Genomic DNA, 21872 nt, shown 5'->3' on the forward strand with positions numbered 1-21872 from the left:
TTTGTGTATCAGTTCCTCATTCTGTCCGTTGTCTATGCTTCGACACACTGCACTGTGTACATGACATACATAGATTGAACATCTTAGAGAAGTATAAAACCATTATAATGCAGATTAGATCTCTCTGCTTTGCTGATTCAGGTTCATCGCCATTTGGTGTCTTAGTCACTAGGGCTGAATTAACCAATACAGTATTGGTTTATGAACACTTATAGATAAAAATGCATTACTCGGTGCTGTTAATGCAGATAAAGATATTGGTCCCTTACCTTCACACCCAAATGAAATTGAGTGACATCCCATTCTTACTCCATAGGCAGAATTTCCCCCATAAAACCTGCAGGTGGTAGGAACTCTAAGGCAGTCCACCAGTGGCCCACTGCGTTTTTCTACTGAAGGAATGTTAAGTTACCAGGCTTATAAAACACTGGAGAAAACCCAAGTAGGGTTTTATATGATATTAGCCTACTCTTTATAGCTGCAACAGCTTCAGCTCTTTTTGGACAGCTTCCCACAAGGTTTAGACTTTTGTTGATGGGAATTTATGATTTTCAGAACTGCATTTGTGAGGCCAGACACTAATGTTGGAAGAGGAAGGTCTGTCTCGTAGATTTGCCCATATTATTGCCAGACAGAGAGGCAATAATACACACTGCACTGTGCAGATGTCTTCCACTACTGTAAAGTCCAATGGTGTCATGCAGAGCAAGATTGACTTTCATTGCTCTTGATGATTTAAACCTTTGCTACTGATGCTTGGAGGTTTGTATCTACTGGCGTTGCAGAACCGTCTTCTCCTCGTCATTCATTGCCAATGCAGTTTGGTTTTACACGGCTGTTACGTGACTGAGTTGCTGTTGTTCCCCTTGGTTTCATATTTGCTATAATTCAACTAACATTTATTTGACTGTTGTATGATTAGTAGTGAGTACGTTGATGACTGGATTTAATGTGTAGGTGACTTTCTATCACATTACCACACAGGAATTCATCAGACCTTATCTAGAAAAATTCAAGATGTGAAAAGAACAAAAATATCCTTCCTCTGTTGTTTCTTTTTCCAGGTGTAAAATTATCCCGTAAGACAAAAAGAAAGTCCCACAATCCCATTAGTTGGCAAAAATAAACATTAAAAACATCGTCATTGGTGTGTGCCAGGATGTTTTAGTGTTATCTGTCTGAATAATCTTTCTTTCTTCCTTCTTCTGATTTCTGGCCTGTAGTCTCATGTGTGACGGCGCCACCAGCACGCTCCTCCATCACAATGGTCGACATAGAGAGCCACTACCAGCCCCCATCTCCCCTGGAGGACTCCGTGCTGGATGGCCCCCTGTGTGGTGATGACGATTTCATGGGCAGCATGGAGGCGCTTCAGGACATCCCCTCATCCATTGACGAGGACGCCCTCAGCTCCCTCGACGTCCCGGAATACCAGTCCTCCCACAATGGGTCTGAAGGCTCCAGTATCCTAGGTAGCGCAAGCAGAAAAGTCCTCCACTCTTACCTTTTTCCATGAGGATCAAGAAGTCCAATATTCCTCTCTGCTGGAATATTGTAGGTGTGAAATTAAACATTATTTTCACACCTACATGGGATGTGTATAAATGCAAACAAGACTTCCCATGGCTTTAACACCTCGTTTAGATTTTTATTTTTAAACAAAAAAAAAAAAAACATGCATTTTTCTTTTAAACAATTTGTCAATTATTTACTACTTTGAATTGGCTTGTTCAAATCCAATTAAAATACACAAAAATATGGTTGTGGGCTTGTTCAAGAGGTATAAAGAGCCCTTGTTCTGGTTCCTTGTTGTAATACTTTTGAAAACATTATTGAAACAGCAGAGTTTTTAAAATGTTCCTCATTTTTCCCTTATCTATGCCACTTAAATGTTCAGAGAACAGAGTGGCGTTCTCAAAATGTTTTAAGTTCATGTATCTAAATGTAAGGCCTTAAGATGTTTTACTTTCAATAAAATAACTTGCCTTAAATACATTAATCACAAGTCTTAAATTAATCAGGACTATTTCATCTCATGTAGTCTTTCTCTTTCTCATGGAACTGTGCTGTCAGGGAAAAGTTTGAGTTGTGTGCCGACATCTACAATGCGTTATGCGTTTTGAAGCGATTAGTCTGCCGTCGACGGCTAATATCTTAAAGTTGCTTTACCTCGGGGAAAACACGGGCCATGTCTTAACCTCCATTAAAATTGCACTACAATACGTTCCCAGTCTGTTTTTTTTTTCTTGCTCAGCCTCTTCTACTGACCTACATCTTAATGCCTGTTTGTTCAAAGGGTTGAGATTAACTGTAGTCTTTTCCTGAATGAGTCGCTCTCCTAGCCCAGTGCCCCTCGTTCCTGTTGGTATTTCGCATGTGTGCCTTTTCTCTCCTGTGCTTCCTTTCTCATCTCTTGCTCATTCTTCCTCCCCCTTCTTCGGTGAGGAATTCACACATTCCTCTGCCTCCCTGCACGATCTCTCAGGAAACATCCGCTTCGCTGCTGCATCTCCCTACTAAAAGACGTCGGAAGTCTGGCGAATCTGTCGAAAAAAGTTGCCGCCACACTGCAGGTGTAAGGTCAGCGCAGACCAGCCAACGCAGTGAAGACGGTGGAAGCAATGGCTGGAATGCCGATGATGTCATGGAAGAGCCACCGGGAGGGGCTTTAGCAGCTTTTATGATGTATCTGTTGAGAGACAGTGAAGGATCGGAGCTGGCGTGTTCTCCGTGTCCTCGCTCAGATGAAACATGTGGATTTGCACGAGGCCGGAACGCAGGCCGCTGCCAAATGCTGCTTATCCCCAGCCTGGCAGCACTCACCTAAACTCATGTGGCTTGACTTAGAGCCACTGCTTTTGCACCACTTCACCGGTGCTTTATGGGCACTGAGGAGGCTCTGCCAGCCATGTTCCGCTCAGGCGTTGCAAATAGATGAGTGTTTTTTGGCATCCCGCGGTAAAGTCCTATGACTTGATCGCCGCCGCTCCCTGTGTAGCGCTGTAATGGTTGTTGCAGCTAGTATGCTGAGATCTCAGTATAAATAGTTGCTATCATGGAACAAAGTGTCTTTGTTTGGGGGAAAGAGGTCAAACATTTTTGAGTTTCACAGTTTTTTTTTCTGGTAGGACAGAACAGCAAATGCTTTTACTAAAGTGGAGATAGCTTCTTTTTATTTATGTTCGTTTCAAAATACCTTGAGGACATTACTGAATTAATGTGCTGGGTGTAGTGACATTTGTCTGTGGATTAAGGCAAAAACACGATTGTAGTTAAATTTTGTTTCATATGGAGTTGCTTTGGGCAGTTTTCTGGGGGGGTTTACTTAATTTGCTGTGACCTTTCTCTTTTAGAAGTACAAACTGAGAAAATTTGTAAACATTAGTCAGTTGTAGTCGTAATGTCGAATAAATAATCACTCTAACGATTGCTGTAGTAATTGATTATTCTGACGATTAATTGGATAAAGAACATTGGTACGTAATGAAGATTTTTCATCCAACCATTCAGTCCCCTTTTTATATATAAAATTAGAAATCCTGCTTTAAATTATGCAACCAAACAAATCAGTCGATTCCTTTTCCAAATACAAAAATGAACAGTTTATTGCCTGAAACGCAGTTGCCTAGTATTTCTTTTTGTGCATTTGCGGCAAAAATAAAAAATAAAATTAATGTAGGCATGCGAAAATCTCAGCCTTTTCTGCTTGACTTAACATCAATACACTGTAGGGCTAATCTCTTAACTGTTTTTTGGATTAACTGATTAATATTTCAGAATCAAAGGTTGCTTGATAGATTTAGTTTCTTTACAGAATTTGAACTTGGTGAACTTTTTCACAGAATCAGTTCTGGGTAGAACATATTTACAAACAAAGAAGAGTTTTTATCTTGATTGCAAAATGTTTTTGTAATGTTTTGCTCTGATTATGTTATTCTTTCAGTAAATTGTCTTTTTTTTTGAGTCTGGATTTTCTGGTTAACGATTAATCGATTATAAAAATGAGCTGACAGTCATTTCAATAATCAATTCATCACAATTAGTCGCTATTAACCTGATTAAATGTTTCAGCCCTAGTTTATATAAGGAGCACAGTTGATATCACACACTGTAAAACACTTTTGCTGTTTTAAAACGTATGTAGACATTACAGAGTTTAAATTGTAAACCGTTGGTAACGTCTTTATGTTAGTAAATATTGTTTGCACGGCCTTCTTTTCTGAAATCAGACTTTTCTAAAGAGCTAAATGATAAAAAAGAGCAACTTTGCTGTACTCTCTTCAGCCTTCCTGTTACCTGCTGAAGATCTTGCTCTTTGGGTTTTTTATCAGGCTGAATGAGCATATGATTGGCCGATTTCTACAGATTACCAACAAAATCGAAAGCAATGTTAACTCTTTGCAGACTGTGTCTCTTTCCTTTTCTGCTATTTTTGTTTTCATTTCAACCGAAACATTTATGTGGATAAATTCTGCTTATGGCTGCAGCTAACGATTATTTTAGCTGCAGCCATCATCAAGATACTCTACTGGTTATCCTTATGATTAATCGATTAATCGAATAAAAAAATTCTACAGGTGTTACTTCTAACCACTTACGCCTTTTCACACCAAGTTAGCAATAGATTAGAAGATGCAAATGAACAAATAGTTAAATTCCATTTTGCACAATTTTCACTTAATTTTTATGAATTTTTTTGCTCCTGTTAATAATTAATCGATTATTAAATTAGCTGACATTGACATCAGTAAACGATTAATCACAATAAATCGTTTCAGTCCTACTTTGGACATATTGTCATTTAGAAATCAGTTTCTCTCCGACTTCTGTTTTTTGAAAACGCTTGTTGTCAAAGCTGCGGTGCCACAGTCACTGTTTGTGTGTTTTGCAGACACTTTGACACCGGCGTCCAGCCCGTCCTCCGTTGTTTGCGGGATGGCTCCTTCCCAGGAGGAGCTCTTATCCTCCTCCTCCTCGCTCAATCTGGAGTGCCGTGTGTGTTCTGACCGGGCCTCGGGTTACCACTACGGCGTTCACGCCTGCGAGGGCTGCAAGGTGAGTCGCAGCATCGTTGGCGAGGATGTTAGTGAAACTGAGTCCTGACTGAACTTCCTTTGTTTTTGTTTTTTTTGCTAAATGATCAAACCCAATGAAGCGACAAAGAACATTAGGAAAGCTAAATAACAGCATTGTCGACCGCTCTGCGTCCAGAAGCAGCGTGTCCTGTGACTCGTGTGTTGATGTAACTTCTAAAATATTGTCCTCGGCTTCACTTCGACTCGCTCACTAATCTCTCAGTTAATTGTTCACTAGTCTTGCTGAAGAACGACCGAGAAATATTTCTGAGAGAAAACAAAGGACAACAATAAGAAATTGTTCAGTCTTTTTGAGCTTTTGTCGCACTGAAACGGCTTTGTGTTCTATGTGAAATGTGTCTGTGCTAGAGGCATGGCTATATTATTCAAGAAAGGTACACTTTTTACCCATAAATCAACCATATCCGACAGGGAAGGCAGATATTTCATTAGTTGGAGAATTGTATTCTGTTCCTATAACTCTGGTTAATATATGGCCCCAACATAGACCCTCCTCTTTTTTACAAACATGTTTTAGCCCAAATACCTGACATTTTGCAGACTAATCATTGGAGGGAACCTGAATCTTGTTTTAGATCCATACTTGGGCCGCTCGTCACCAAACAAAACATGGAAATTAGACCTGCAACTGTTGAGCGCGCCAGAATCCAATTTAAAGTCAGAGAGCAGATTACCTTTTTCCTTTGAAATGAATGACCTTCCGGGAACGACTCCTTCAATACTGTGGGAAACTGTGAAAGCCTTTTTAAGGGGAGGTATTATTTCTTTTCGAGCAGCAAGGAGGGGAAGGAATCGTGCAGAGCAGAGCAACAAATTAGGCGTCTGCACAAAGATAACGCAACACACCCCTCTACAGAAACTCATAAAAAAATTCTTTCACTGAGGTACAAATATAATCAATTATTGTCAGATCACATTACTAGAGCTTCCATTTTTACTCAACAGAAATATTTTGAATTTGGGTAAAAACCTCATTAATTATTGGGTAGTCAACTAAGGAAAATGGAAAGTGACCGTACAGTTAACAAAATGAAATCAGAAAATGGGGAAATTTGAACCTCACAAAGACATCAATCATAGATTTAAACAGTTTTATGAATCGTTGTATTCCTCCAATGGCCGTAAAAGATGATTTAATTATACAGAAATTTATAGATAGTTGTAATCTCCAAACTTTAACTCAGGAAGACAAGAGCTCTCTTAATGCAAATCTCTCCCACAGAGATATTCAGGTTGCTATTAAATCACTAAAAAGTGGGAAATCAGCTGGTCCTGGTTCTGGGGAATCCTGGTTCTGGGGAATTTTATAAAGAATTTTGTGACCTTTTATCACCTTATTTGCTAAAAGTGTACACCTAAGCAAACTCAGATAATATCCCACCGCCTGCTAGGAGAGAAGCCACTATAATACTAATACCAAAAAAGGATGAGGATCCTGAGGAAGTAGGTAATGACAGTGTCACTGTTAATCTATGATCAAAAGATCCTAGCTAATAGGTTGACTTTATTAATGGATGAATGAAGTCCTCCCGATCAGACGGGTTTTATACCAAACAGAAACGCTTTCTTTCATTACGACGTCTTTATAATGTGATCTACTCTCAGAGGGAGGAAACTTTTGATTTGGCTCTCCTCTCCCTCGACTCGGAAAATGCCTTTGACTACCTTTTTGCAACCCTGAGAAGATATGATCTTGGTGAACACTTTGAAAAATGGTTAAAAATCCTTTTTCTTAAACCTTGTGCTAGAATTGTCACTAATAAGACACTATCTCCTGTATTTCAGTTACACAGGGGCATCGGAAAGGGCTGCTCCCCTTGCACAGTCAATTCGTGTCATACAGGGAAACATTAGTAAAAGGACTATAAATAAAATTCTAGACTCTGTCTTATTCAATTTAAAGTCATTCACAGGCTTCTTTACTGTAAAGTGAAGGTACATAAAATCTTCCCTGACACGTCCCCACTGTGTGACAAATGCCATATTGAAGAAGCCACACTTCTCCATTCTCACTGTTTGTGTACAAAATCAGCCCCATTTTGGTCGGGCATATTCAGAACTTTATCACTTATGCTCCGTACAGAGTTGAGGTTGGACCCACTTGGAGTTTCTGTTCAGCTTTCTCAATTTAATAAATACCAATAATAAATATTATTATCTTGTGCCTTTATCATAGGAAAAAAGCTAGAGTTGATGTTCTGGAAAAAATCAGAAGTTCCATCGGTTAAATTGTGGCTGGAGGAACTGGTCTCATCTGGAAAGAATACGGTTCTCTTTAGCAAATAACTTCAATAGAACTTGGCAAACCCTTCGGCAATATATTAACTGTATTTGAAGAGAATTTGATTTGTTTTTCTGTGTGATAAGATGTAGGTCCTAGGTAAAGCGGAGGAGGGTGGATCTGGAGAATGTCCCTGTTTATTTATGTCACTTTTGACAACAATGTTAAATGGGGGACAAACATCCATCTATAAATCTCCAAAAATGACTTGCAGTTGTTATTCTGCAAGTCATTTTTTTTTTTTGCAGAATAACAGTGCTTTGCTGTTGTTATTCTGCAAAGCACTGATGAAATTTATATATAAAAACAGTTCAAAAAGATGCATTTGTATCACTCTACACCCATTACATTAAACAAAAGTTTCTGGTTGCAATGTGGAAAATGTTCAAGAGGTGTGTAAGGTATGTGCGGGTGTGTGTGTAGAGGTGAGCATGTGTGTTTTTGTGTCGTAAGACAGCTTATCACAGAAGCCATAGGTCAACTTGATCACTTTTACCTCTGCCTGTAGTAGAAAGTCACATGTCGGAAATATGTTTGCGTGACGCTGCAGAAGCACACAACACCTTCGCTTTGCTGAAGTAAACCTGACCTGATCAAAGGCAGAAGTGCAGTTGATCTTAACCAAACCGTCACTCTGTGGTTTGTTTGTGCACACTAAACCTTCAGCGACGTCTAAAAGTCATCGAGATGCATCTCATTTACATGGCATTGTTTTGTTGCTAAATAAACACACGGCTTTTTTTTTTCCATCAGCCGATCCCCGGGCTGAGTCAGACCAGTCTGAAAACCTTCTTTATTTAGCGTTTTAAACTTACAACCGCAGGTCAAACGGCTTCATCTAACAGGCAGGTTTGATTGAAGCTCTGACTTCATGCAGATGTGCAATAATAAGCAATAGAAAAGCATGTGCAAACATCACAAATGTTAGTTTTTTTTAATGGGATTTTTATCTCACAGACCAATGCAAGGTAATGTGTTATACTGTGAGGTAAGGAATAACTGGTGCTGGTTTTGGGGGGTGGGGTTGCTAAAAAAAATCTTTAAAGTGTGGCATGCATCTATACTTAGCCCCACAAGTCGACGCTTTTTAACGCACCCTTTCCTACATAATCAGCTTGAAATTGCTTCTCCTTTGTAAAATAGTCAGATTGAACGGAGCGCAATTGTTTCCATTCGACTTCAAGACTCGCAACTTTGACTAGGCCATTTAGCACCACAGTTCATAGAAAAATCTCAACTGAATACTTTTGTTTTGGGTCGATTGTGACAAAAATGCAAAAAGAAAAGCCCAAGTGGTCCAAGAGATTTGGGCCTGTCCGCTTCACTCCAACGTCTACTAGCGGTTCTGCACATAGCCGGTAGGTAGGTGAAAGTTTGACATCTGCAAGAAGAACATTCCTGTGTAAAAAAAGCCGGCGGTCCCACAAATAGACACCCCTGGTTTGGATTTTTGACCGCAGCGGAGAAATGCGACCCCCTGTGATCTCGGCACACTGACCAGTTATGACACCGGACATGAGCAGCGTTGGCTCGCTGTCTTCTAGGGGCGTGGCTTAGTGGGGGAGAGACATTCAACACGCTGGTCAAATGTCTCGGTGACCTGGGGTAACCTCTCGCTTTCTGACCATTTCTGGGCCTTGGCACATTGGTGTCACCCGTGACTAAAATGGATTTAACGTGATCCGCTGAATCAGTTCAATGTTGCTTTGTAAGTATTGAGAACAAGATAACTGTTTGGTTTGGTTAGGTTGACTTATTCCATTTTCCAAACACAAAAATGTTTCATCTGTTCTCCACAGTGAAAAGTTGCTGTTTTCAAGGTGATGTAACTGTAACTCAGAAAAACCTCGCATAGAAACAGTGTTTTCTGGTGTTACATCTCAAGAAAAAGTAACTCCTTGGGCGAAAGTGTTTCTTTCAAAACGTTGCGAGGAATTTGCTTTCTCGAGGTTTGCTTAATTATTTTTTTTCTCTCTCCAGTCCAAACATGCATTCACTCTTCGAATTTCGAATATATATATTTATATATTTCTGCTTTGGGTCCGTTTTCCTGCAGGGTTTCTTTCGGCGGACCATCCGTCTGAAGCTGGAGTACGACAGGTGTGAGCGCCGCTGCAAGATCCAAAAGAAGAACCGCAATAAGTGCCAATACTGCCGTTTCCAGAAGTGCCTGGCCGTGGGCATGTCCCACAACGGTGAGTCCTGCAGACGGTGCATGTTTGGCCAACGCAATGCAGGAAACTAAGCACTCTAAAGCCGACGAAGAGAACTGAGCAGGCTGGTGCTGTTGCTTTGGAAACTTGAACAGCCCTCTACTTGCATGGAGTTAAAAGCAATTTAATGTTCTAGTTATAAAACTGTGCACCTCGTCACCTCAACCATCTCAGTTTTATACAGTTCAAATAAAACTTGTATATCAAAAAACAATATTAATGAAATACACAAGCGATGTATTTCAGGACTTTATTTCTGTTGACTGATTTTTATAGCACACTGAACTTTACCGCACAGACATAGCAGAGTTGACTGACACCATGAAGCTTTTGATTTTGTGAAGGCGTCGGGGGCTGGCTGACCTTCGATGACCTTGGCGACATATTGTGAATTCTCAGTGTGGTATAGATGTGATTAGTCTGTGGTTCTGCAGAAGACGCTCAGGAAGTTCAACATTCGTCTTCTCCTCTTTGTCACAATGTTCCCATGGCGAACATTGTGGTAGATGTTGGTAATATTTGCAACATGTTCAGACCCAAAGTCCTGCTGGAAACTGAAATCACTACCAAGTTTGTCAGTCGAGGGAAGCATGAAGTGCTTGTGCACCTTTTTGTACAACACTTTTTCTTTCCACTCAACTTTCTATAAAAATGCTTGGATGCAGAGCTGCTTTTGAAGCTCCAAAAAAGTGCATATTATGCTTAAAAAAAATAAAAATAATTATTAATGTAGACGTGTCCTGCTATTACACTAAAGTGTTAACACGTTAAGCTGCTGAATCCAACAATTGTAATCAGAATTTTAAATTTATCTCCTTAACCTTCGAATTGAAAATAAAATTACAACATTTTGTGCAACGTCCGAGTTTTTGAAAGCCAGCGTTCGGCCAGAGTTTGTTATTATTAAAAGTTTGTCATTGTAGCGACTTTGTAAAACATCATATCTGACCGAGCGCGAGGCGCTAACTCGGAAAGTACATCAGTCGTCATCAGTGGCGTCTTGAAACACAACAAACTGTATCTTTTCACCGGTCATTCCTCAGCTCCCGTCCCTCTTGTCGCCTCCTGATGAATTGCTCTCTACTGCTGATTACTCTTTTTTTTTTCATACCTGTTGGTATTGGCACTGAGACAGAAGCATAGTTTTAGAAACCTGGCTTATGAATGTACTATTTATTCTCTGAAAGTGCAGTCCGACACTCTTTAGGATTGGGGGGAAAAAAACAAATCAAAAGCAGGAGCTTCTGGTAAATGTCGCTGTGTGTCCGCAGGAAGCCGGCAACCACAAAACCGTGATCAGATGTTAAAAAAATAAGGTACTTCCATGCAGATCGTAGAGGAAATTACTGACGTGGGTTTACATAGGAAGTTTGCACACTTCAATACAGCACTCCACGTTGTACGGAGGCTGAAAAAAAAACTATTTTGTTTTGTTTTACTCATTTGCCTCTTGAAGATTGTCAAAACTTTGACAAGTTTAATACTCAGCAACTTGTAGTAGTATTTGAGTCGGCTGTGGTCCTGCTTGCAGCCTGTGTATAAAGTTTCATGAACCTAAATGTGACCAGAGGGAAAAGACATTTTAGATGAGAGTGACCTGATTCTGTCCTCGGCACATGCAGCTATTTTTACATCGACTACTGATTGATTCCACAGTTGAATCTCTGTGTTTCATGAAAACTTGACGTCCCTCTGCACAATTAGGAATCCTTTCTATAAGTGATCATAACAGAAGCGTTCTTTAAAAGCAAACTATAGTTTTCCAATTCGGTTCTTGTTTCGGGAAAGTTAATTTATCAGCCAAGAGTTTTTGTTTTTCTGGGGATCCCACAGTGCTCAAATGAGTTTGTTTGTACAAAACAAATTCATCATCAGCAAACTTGTCTCTGACAACTCAACAAGAGAGCGTCTTCATTCAGAGGCTTCTTCAAAACCGCTGTTATACAGACTGCTACAGGAGATCCATTGGCATCTAAAACTCTCTTTCAAGGAAACTGTAAAATATGAGTTACAACATTTAATTTCCTTCTGGGATTAGTAAGGTCTTTTTGGATTGAATTTAATTCATTACAAGACGTAGAGTCCCATTTCTATTGGTGACTCCTCAAAATGGGAAAGATGGTAAAGGAAGTCGGTGCCGATCTTCATAAATTGGTATGTTGATTTGAGGGAATACCTTCTTTCTTAACGTTGCCATGTCTGTAGTCAGAGCTAGAAAATAGAAACGAGGCTCGCCAAAGGCCCAAGTGTCTGTCCAGTAAAGGACCGCGGGGGAAACGCTGATTTATTTTGGGAGACTTTGCTAATAGAATAAAATGCCATTTTAGACCAACACGTTTTTTCACATCACAAATGTGAGTAACAACAATACCCCGCATCTCCGACACCAACAACACGGACGATTGGACAGAACCAACTCAGCGTCTAGCTTCCTTACCCGCTCCCCCTCACGCTTCATCTGCTCATGTCGGCTCGCGGGGAGTGGGGCTTACTACCAATCACTTGTCCACATCTTTATTAGACTCAGCTCCTGTCCAAGCGTCTTCAGATAGTCTCCCCTTGTGACACCATCCCCGGTGTCGGTATCTGGGTCAGGAGTCGCGTCCCGGCTCGTTCCCACCCTGTACTCGAACATGAGGTCTACAGAGAAATCAGGTCCTCCTTTATGCTGAACGCTGTGTGTTCTCAGGGAGATATGCGTGTGTATGTGTGTTTGTTTATTCGTACGTGGTCAACAGCTTGGCCTCATCAAATCCATTAAAACCTGAGACACCTGTCTTAACGTGGGTAACGAGAGACTTATATGCTGCATTAGGTTCTCATAGGGTTAAACCACAGAGGTGGAGGTCAAAGACAGGTCACCTCTAATCACCATTATTAGCTAAATGGGATCAACTTGTCTGAGAGATGCCATCGCACTTTCATAAGGGCTCAGTGGAAGTACGTTTAATTCAAAGGAAGCCCACTTTGTTTTGTGTCACCTTTATTTGTTACTTCCTGAAAGGTTGAGAGGATATTTTATGGTGTGAAAGTACAAGGTTTCGACACAAACACAGCGTTTAAAAGTTTAAAAGGAGGAGAAATAAAGTGATTTTCCTAAAATAATCTACTCTTACCACTACTGCTAAAATGGTCAATTATATCTGCGATTAAAATTACTTTTCAACATGTTTCTTTTGCCCGGAAGCGATTTGGATCTTAATGATTACAATGACTGAAAGGAAGCCTTCTAACCTCGAAGAGCACATCAAAAAAACATAAACAATTAAAATACAAATGGAAAGATAAAAAGAAATCTGCTCAGTGTTTAGAACTGAGCAGATTTAATAACCCGTTGTTAAGACGGCGTTTTTAAACAGTAGAAACCAGATATTGATGTACGCTGAATAAAAACATACTCACACGGTTTTTTTTTCTCACAGTCTGAAGTGAAATCAGAGCGAACTTTTCCTTGTTTTGGATTAGTTTGAATTTCCAAAATTGTTTCTATTTGATAAATGCCAGGAAACTGAGCGAGACCATTTTTTAGACATTTTTTTTGTAACGTCCTTCGAATTCAGAAGTTTGCGTGCATTTGGTCAGTATCCGGTACAACTGTCTCCTAACCTGTATGACTGCTTCAATTTCAAGTTTCAGACAATCATCAGTTGAGATGTAGCAGTACACCTATTTACTCCGGAAGTACCCGGTTCACTACCAACACGTACCAAACAAATAAAGCATTGTTTCACATCACACCTGGATACATGCAGAAAAGCGACACTGAAACAATACAACAATTTCATTTTGTCTGATTATTTAGCGCTCATAATTCAAAGCCTCTGTTGCTACATTCTTACTGTCACCAGATTCAAACATCTTTAGACCATCTATTGTTTTTTTTTAAATGCGTTTTCAGGCTTTAGACGTCAGCAAAATAATCTCCGTCTGCCTCTAAATCCACTCTCCGCAGCCATCCGGTTCGGCAGGATGCCCCAGTCGGAGAAGCTGAAGCTGAAGGCGGAGATGGTGACGGGGGAGAGGGAGGTGGTGAACCCCCAGCTCGCTGACCAGAAGACGCTGGCCAGGCAGATATACGAGGCCTACCTGAAGAACTTCAACATGAACAAGGCCAAGGCTCGGACCATACTCACCGGAAAGACCAGCAACCCTGTACGTTGATTTAAAGTGGTGGGTTGGTGAGTGAAAGGCGTTGACCGCACAGAAAACATTGATTAGTTTCTCCCTAAAGAAAAGATTTCGGACTCTAGAAGTCTGCTCTCAAAGAATCATCTCGGTGTGATACGGGGTGTCCACGCATCCACGTCTTCAGTTTAACGTATCTTAAATTAAGGCCATAAAGTCATTTTCAAAAAGTAAGTTGGCCTTACTTATGTTAATCTCAAGCCTTAAATGTTGTCTTAATTCCATATATGGTATTTTTTTTCATATTTTTTTCTCTGGACGGTTCTGTCAGGCAAAAGTTTGAGTCACTTTTAGACACCTTCATTGCGTATGACTGCTTACATAACCTTCCTAGCAAGCATTTTTGTCTATCCTGGCCAAATGGAAATTTATCGGCAGTTAGCTAGATGAAGTTTGTTAATTTTTGTGGATTCATGTCTTAAATTGTATTCATATTAGTCTTAACAGGGTCTTAAAAAGTGTTAAATTTGAGTTGTAAAAACCTGTAGTATCTTTTCTACCACAAGAAATGACAAAAAAGGACTTTCTCTCTGGGTGGTCTCGACAATGTTCCCTTTTGTTTCTTCTTTGTTCATTGAAGTGGGGAAAAAGTGGTTGAATTCAGGCCAGAAGTCAAAGCCCAGAGCTGGTTGAAAACTCCCCAGATGGATGTTTGTGGGAGTTAAATGGGTCGGGAAGGACAGGGCGAGTTTCCATCCGTGTTCAAACATACAGTAGATGTCACTCGAAGCCGTTGGGGATCAAAACACCTGGTGAAAGCAGCAGCTGGTGTTTGTAGATGTAGATGCATCTTTTTTTTTGTTTGTTTGTTTGTTTTGCAGTATTCGGTTAATCTAATAAGGATCTGAAAAATTGTTCTTATTTCTCTTGTAAACTCATCAGCCTAAGTTATAACAGTCAGTAGTTTTACTTTAAAAATCTTACATATTGTTAGGAGTAAAAAATAAGGATTATGCTCCTAATAAGGCCTAAAATTAACATAATTTATGATTTTTTAAAAAAAATCAACCTGATGTCTAATTATCAGCCGCGTTCCTCAGAAAGCTGTGTGTTAGTAAGTCCTGTTTTCCGCTTGCAGTCCTGGTTTAAGTTCTCCTGATGACACTTTGAGCCCCTGACTTTTCCCCTCGTTTCATAAGTGCACGTTGTTTTGAACTAGCATAAAATGCTGGTATGCCAGCAGCCTCCGCAAACAGCTGCAGAGCTTAAATAGAACCAAAGAACAAGCAACATGTCCTGGAACATCATTGCTGTAAATAGTGGCACAAGTCAAAGATGTAGATGTGTTTCTACTCAGCCGAGAGCATTTGGTTTCAGGGCTGCTGGAACGTTGTTGCGTTTCTCCGACAGTAGGTGACTGTAGGTGCGAGGCAGTAATTGGCGTACTTTCCCCTTGTCTCCTTTGACCTTCTGTTAAATCGGCCTTCATTACCCCGAGTTCTTCAGCAGCAACTGTGTAGCCGCTCCTCTCTGCTTCCTGTACTGGGTCCATCTCTGTCTTTACATAATTTTTTGTTATTTTCTTTAAACAACTGGCTACAATTTTACCTTTCAAGTTGATGTTTAGTTCTGCCTTCAAAGCTCCTCTGTTTGTTGTGAGGGGATAAATGAATCAGGACAGTAATTTTCAGCCCTTATTTATTCAACGTATCCATAAGGGCTTTGCCTTACTAGAGATTATGTAGAAACTGTCCAGTGTTTGTGCCGAGTCAGCATTTCCCATGTTCGTCATAGCTCTGAGGGGTACGCACTGTAAAGACGGCCGCATTTCAGTTTGGACTCCAGTCTATTGCTTGTTCTGACAATTAATCGATTAATCGGATAAAAGGAGTGCCACATTGTGCAGATTTTTCCTTAAGCCACTTTTTTTTTTACATACGACAAAAGATCCAAAAATGGAAAAAATTCAATTATTTGATTAAAAGAAACCAAACATTTTATTGCCTAAAATGCAGTAGCAACATTCGTTTAGTGGCTGCTAGATCATTTATAGCAAAGGATGCATCTGCAGCTAAAAATACTGCTTACTAATCTTTTTTTTAATTATTATTAATCAATGTAGAGCAAAAGAATACAGAATTTTTAATTGGGTGAAAATTATATTGTTCTGGATAGAACATTTTTATAGACAAAGGCTTCTCATCTTAAATGGAAAATGTATATATTTTTATACAGTTGTGGCTTAATTACTGCTCTGAGTGTTTTGTCAGCAAATGGCCATTTTTAGAGCTTATATACTCAGGTTGATTATTAATCTATTACTAAATTTTAACAACTGATTAATCACGATTAATCGATAATAGTGTGAACTCTCGGCTCTCGCTTCGCAGCCGTTCGTGATTCACGACATGGAGACGCTGCAGCTGGCGGAGCAGACGCTGGTGGCCAAGATGGTCGGCTCGGCGGGGTCCCTCAAGGACAGAGAGGCCGAGGTCCGGATTTTCCACTGCTGCCAGTGCACATCGGTGGAAACCGTCACGGAGCTCACCGAGTTCGCGAAGTCCGTGCCGGGCTTCTCGAGCCTGGACCTGAACGACCAGGTGACGCTCCTGAAGTACGGCGTGTACGAAGCGCTCTTCGCCATGCTCGCCTCCAGCATGAACAAAGACGGCCTCCTCGTGGCGTACGGCTCGGGGTTCATCACCCGGGAGTTCCTCAAGAGCCTGCGGCGGCCGTTCAGCGACATGATGGAGCCCAAGTTCCAGTTTGCCATGAAGTTCAACGCGCTGGAGCTGGACGACAGCGACCTGGCGCTGTTTGTTGCGGCCATCATCTGCTGCGGAGGTGAGGCTAAATTTGTACAGTTGGGTTTGTTCTGCACCCTACGACTGTTCGTTACACAGATTCACCACACACACAGTGATTCATTCCTTTTTACTGATCCGTGTCACATTATTTTCTGAGAAACTGAACCCTGGATTTTTTTTTTTTAATTGAAAGAGACAATCATGATGTCTCCTCTGACTTCCTCTGCCCTCAGACCGACCAGGCCTGGTGAACGTGTCGCACATAGAGGTGATGCAGGAGAGCATCGTCCACATCCTCCAGCTCCACCTGCTGGCCAACCACCCCGACGACCTTCCTGTTCCCCAAACTGCTGCAGAAACTGGCCGACCTGCGGCAGCTGGTCACGGAGCACGCGCAGCTGGTGCAGGAGATCAAAAAGACAGAGGACACGTCCCTGCACCCGCTCCTGCAGGAGATCTACAGAGACATGTACTGAGGGACTGCAGCAACCAGCCGACAAACAGAAACAAAACCGTTCAGAGAAGACACGGAGCTCTCCGTTAAGCTGGGGTTCAACCACTTTGAGCCGCGCCGTCTCCGACGCGCGGAATTCGCTTCTGGCTTCCGGTCAGCTTGAAGGAACTTTTCTCTGGCGGCCGGGTTCCTTTGGTTGGTCTGGCTTCTCACCACTCCACCGCTTGGAACCTTCTGAGACCGAAAAAAAAAAAAAGAACTAGATCAGATGTGAAACACCGTCTGATTAAAGCCACTTTGTAGAAATCTGTGTAGCATTTCTGACCAAACTCAGCTATTAACCTACGGTGAGCCCTGAAAAGGAGACGGGGAACTCGATGATTGCCACTCCAGTTGTGCGTTTCGAAAAGAGATATTTATACTGATGTTAGAGCCGTATAATGTCAGCCTCAATTAAACCACCTCGACCTGGCAGCGACTAAAGAAGCTATTTGGTTTTCCTGCTGCTTCAAAGCCATCCAGCATGTTCTTCTTCATACAACCGGACACATCCGAGGAGTCGCCAAACGTACGAACGCAATTGCAAGCGGAATTGTGATGACCGGGTTTTGACTTGAAAATGCATCTTGTTGCACAGCGTAAGCACAAACTTGTCTGTGATTTGTTCACAAATGTCTGAGCCGTTTTCCTAACAAAAACGCACGCTCAGATGTTTGGCACTCTGTCCCGCGCTGAGAGCTCGTGATTTACTTGAGCCGCACTAGAATCTCAACAGCAACTCGCCTAAATATAGAAATTTATGTTTTCTTTTAGTTTGTGTCACATTGCCTCAGCTCCAGCGTTTTCTGTGTTTTCACAAAGAAACCCAGCTATGTTTTTTTCTTTATGTAGTCTTTATACAAATATCCAATCAGTTTATCAGCAGTTTTTCAGCCGTTTGTAGCCTATTTCATATTTTTGAAAATCTGCCAATACCGATTTTTTTTTTTTCGTCAACATTTTTTTTTATGGTCATAGAAAAGATGCCATCGCATCAGTTTTTCTATTATTCTCAAAGAAGGACAAAATGATGACAGAGTTAACAATTAACTTTATTTTAACTTTGCGTTAGCCATTAGCATGACTAGCATTAACTTAAAGAGTGCTAGCTTGTCCTGGTTGCGCCACCGTACGAGTTTACTGTGCGTAAAAAGCCCGGAGCCCAATCAGCGGCGGTCCAGCCAGAAATCATCCAGTCCCAGTCGTAACCCAGTGTTGCAAGTGGGTTTATGAAAAGGCAACTCTCGTATTTTGCTGTCATCCAACCATTTGTATAAGAAGAACATGCGAGCTTAGGCACCAGAAGGAAGGGAAATATCTGCTTGGATTTTGTGACATAAAAACACATGCAGAATAATATGAGAAGCATATAATCATCTGTTTGATATCCGGCCAGGAAAAACAAAACACCCCTATAAATACCATGAAATTATTTAGTCTACCTTGATTAAAAATCAGAATTTTTTAATGAGGATTACGTGTCTTTTGACGCTATAATTTTACTAAACAGGACGGGCAAAGTTATCTCCAGCTCTTCACAAGTCAAATTAGTGTAATTAGTTTCAATCTCTATGTAGCGTCTGTCGGATAAGGCATTTCCAACAAGATTTCACATCTAAGTTTTCTTGAAGGAAAAGATGTTTTGTGAACATTTTATTTCTTTAACGTGAATTTGGACTAACGGCTTTGACTAGGAGACCTCCAACAATCAGAGCAGGTTCTCTTCAGTCAAATAAGAAATCTTCAAATGCATGATGTGTGGAAAGCAATTATGCACAAATGTTAAACTCAAATTATTTTACTATTTTACAGCTCTTTTCAGCATATGTGCAGCTGTACTAATCTTATAATTATTTTGGTGCTTTAAAAGTAACATAAATTGGATTCATCTTTTGTAACCTTTTTTCTGACTATTGCAGTGTCATTGTGTTTTTTGTTTTTTTTTTAATCTTTTTTTCTCGCCCTAATGACGTCATTTTGTGTTTGTACATAGTTAATTGCATTACCATTTACCCCAACTAAAAGCCAAGTCTTGAAGTCACATGATGGTAATGGGCTCTGCACACCCTAATTTTGCTGAAGACTTATACGTTTAAAAACAGACGTGTACTGCTTGTTCGTGTTGCTTTACTGTTTGAGTTTTCACTTGAATTAGATCCTATTTTTATACTAAAAACGTGTACATAAGACTATATCTGATGACGTTTTATTCAGAAATAGCACGGTTTGAAAGCGTAAACAGAATCAAGGTGAAACAGGGCGATCCGAAAATATCCACAAATCTGAACCCTGCTGGGGACATTCCTTTGGTCTGAACCATCAAAACTTTTGCTTCCAGCTGTTCATTCTTTGGCAACTGAACCGAATCCTTTTGATCTGAACCGAAGACGGCTTTGGACTGTTTCGGCTTACAACGTTTTGTGACCGATAAAAACTTGACTCCGTCGTCTCTGCCTATAGTTTTAACGACAAGGAGATATCTTATAAATGTTTAGCTACGATATAGTGTAGATCATACGTTGAAATAGCGTGTCTTTTAATACTGTTTCCTCAGGTCGCACATCAGAATACAAATAGAGATAATATATGCACAGAGATTTTTATCAATATCAAATGCTCCTCAGCAGCCTCAACTGTAAAATGTTTTGTCTTTTAATTTTTTTTTGTTCGTTTTGACAGATTGAATCTCTGTTTGCTATCAGAGAGTCTAAATGCACTCATAATTAGCCATCACGTCATATGCTATCAGAGTATAGATGATGCAGTAATGTACATTTTTGAACAGGTTGCTTTCCAAGCTTGTTTCTGTCTGACTTTCTCTCTCCAGACTTGCTGCTATATTGTACAAACTCAAACATGAGCTCTGCCACGGATAGATTACTAACCTCCAAGCTGCCTCTAACTTACTCACTTAGAGTTGAAACCAGATATTTCCATAAACCTTCAGTTTTTAATTTTTTTTTTTAGTTTTTTTTTTTTTCCTTGTTTTGACATTCCATCAAACTAATTTTGCCAAACTAAACTTTTCTGTTTTAGGCCAGTTAAGTTTACTCAAAATTATTTCTGCTTGCTAAATCCCAGAATAATTATTAAAATTCTGAACTTTGCATACATTTTGGTATTTGATAGTCGCCTTTAAAACTGTATGAATTTTTATATTTACCCACAAACTTTCTATCGGAGTGAGATCAGTGCTTTTTGATGGCCACCGTAATAAAAGTATCTTTTTACATTTATTTTGTGGGTATGCTGAGATTCTCATTGTCCATATTTACTTCAGCATCTCCATAGAATGTTTTTATATTCTCATTATGTCATCTTTTCTGTTAAGCGCACCAGACTCTCCTGAAGCAAAACAGGAGATGATACTGCCAACGCTGTGCTTCACAGTCGGGATGGTGTACTCGTCCCACGTTTGCCTCCAAACGTAGCAATGATCATTATGGTCAAACATTTCAATGTTTGCGTCAACAGATCAACTTGTCAGCTAGCATCTTTCATACCAAAACACGTGCATCTCTGGGAAATACGTACCTGGACCATCTTGGCCGGACATCCCCATGTTGTTTATGCCGTCATATAATTATTTAAGCAGACACAAGGATTTACAAGATATGTTGGCAATCACAATCTTTAGCCTATTTTTTATTATTATTATTTTTTTAATCATAGAATGATGTCACACAAGGAAGAGGTGTCTTCTCCCAGTGGCATAGAGGCGAAGAAAACTGTTTGGATTTCAAGAAACAAATACTTTTCTCAAATAAAAAGATCTTGCTTGTGATTCTAGCGTTAAGCAAACGGAAATAATGTTTGTAATCTTGTCTGATTTACAACAGAAAAAAACTGACTTAATGTCAAACAGAGGAAAACATTTTTTTTCTCAGAGTATGTACATATCTGGCTTCAACTGCATATCTTGTCTCAGATTGCAAAGAATTCACCCAATGCAGCTCAGTTTTTCACCTTGCAGGTCATGCTTGGTGATCAACAACATGTGCCTTAGTCTCTCTGTGTGTGTGTGTGTGTGTGTGGGTGTGTGTGTGTGTGTGTGTGTGTGTGTGTGTGTGTGTGTGTGTGTGTGTGTGTGTGTGTGTGTGTGTGTGTGTGTGTGTGTGTGTGTACACGCCAACATCGAAGACTCACGTGACTGAAAAATTGTAAACCATTGACCTGTTCATGTGACCTAACAGAAAGCTAGAGTGGTGCGTCATGTGATCAGATGTTTCAACAGAAATCGATCGGCTGTCAATGAAAATGAAGGATTTGCTCAAAAGGGGTTTTAAAAGCGAAACTGAAAATGAATGAAACTCTACAAAACGGCCCCAGAGGTGAAGCTGGTTTACCCTTGGGGGCGTTTTGTTTGATGTAGAATTGACAAGGGACTTTTTAACTTGTATCAGGGATTCTTAGTCTTCCTCTTTGCACTAGCTCAGGATATAGAAAGGTACTGTTTCTCCGTCCCTGTCTTTCTCATTCAATCTAACACAAGTCTGTGCTGCTCTGCTTTAGAGCACAATACAGAAGCAGCAATACAGGAACATTTTAATATTTGCTTTTCTTTTCCAGTATAGATTATTATTTTCCAGGGGCAGCAGTCATAGGAATTAGTTTTTGTTTTTTTGTGACCTTCAACTTGTTTATTTCTTTATTTCTGCAGCTCTTGTCTACTTCAGAGACAGAAAGCATCTTTGGATGTGTTGTCCGTGTGTTTTGTGGCTCGGATAATAATACTGTAAATGTTTGAATGTACCGAATATTTAGTCATGCATAGTTAGTCCTTTGCAAGAAGGCAAATTGACATTGAATGAATTAAAATAAATAAATAAAATGATTTTGAAATCCTCTACCTTGTTT

General features: G+C 40.2%; 1 protein-coding gene across 1 annotated transcript in view; it reads left to right on the forward strand.

The window, feature by feature from the left end:
- pparab (peroxisome proliferator-activated receptor alpha b) overlaps positions 1 to 21864 on the forward strand; it is a 35010-nt gene extending 13146 nt beyond the window's left edge. The window contains 7 exon segments of the mRNA XM_055037064.1: positions 1224 to 1472; positions 4892 to 5055; positions 9434 to 9572; positions 13543 to 13742; positions 16106 to 16559; positions 16756 to 16852; positions 16854 to 21864. Of these exon segments, the coding sequence (XP_054893039.1) occupies positions 1265 to 1472; positions 4892 to 5055; positions 9434 to 9572; positions 13543 to 13742; positions 16106 to 16559; positions 16756 to 16852; positions 16854 to 16998 (1407 nt within the window). The 5' untranslated portion in view covers positions 1224 to 1264 and the 3' untranslated portion in view covers positions 16999 to 21864.
- The last annotated feature ends 8 nt before the right edge of the window (positions 21865 to 21872 follow it).

The sequence above is a fragment of the Poeciliopsis prolifica genome, unplaced genomic scaffold (assembly GCF_027474105.1).
Source record: "Poeciliopsis prolifica strain line A6 unplaced genomic scaffold, Auburn_PproV2 SCAFFOLD001, whole genome shotgun sequence".
Lineage (NCBI taxonomy): Eukaryota > Metazoa > Chordata > Actinopteri > Cyprinodontiformes > Poeciliidae > Poeciliopsis > Poeciliopsis prolifica.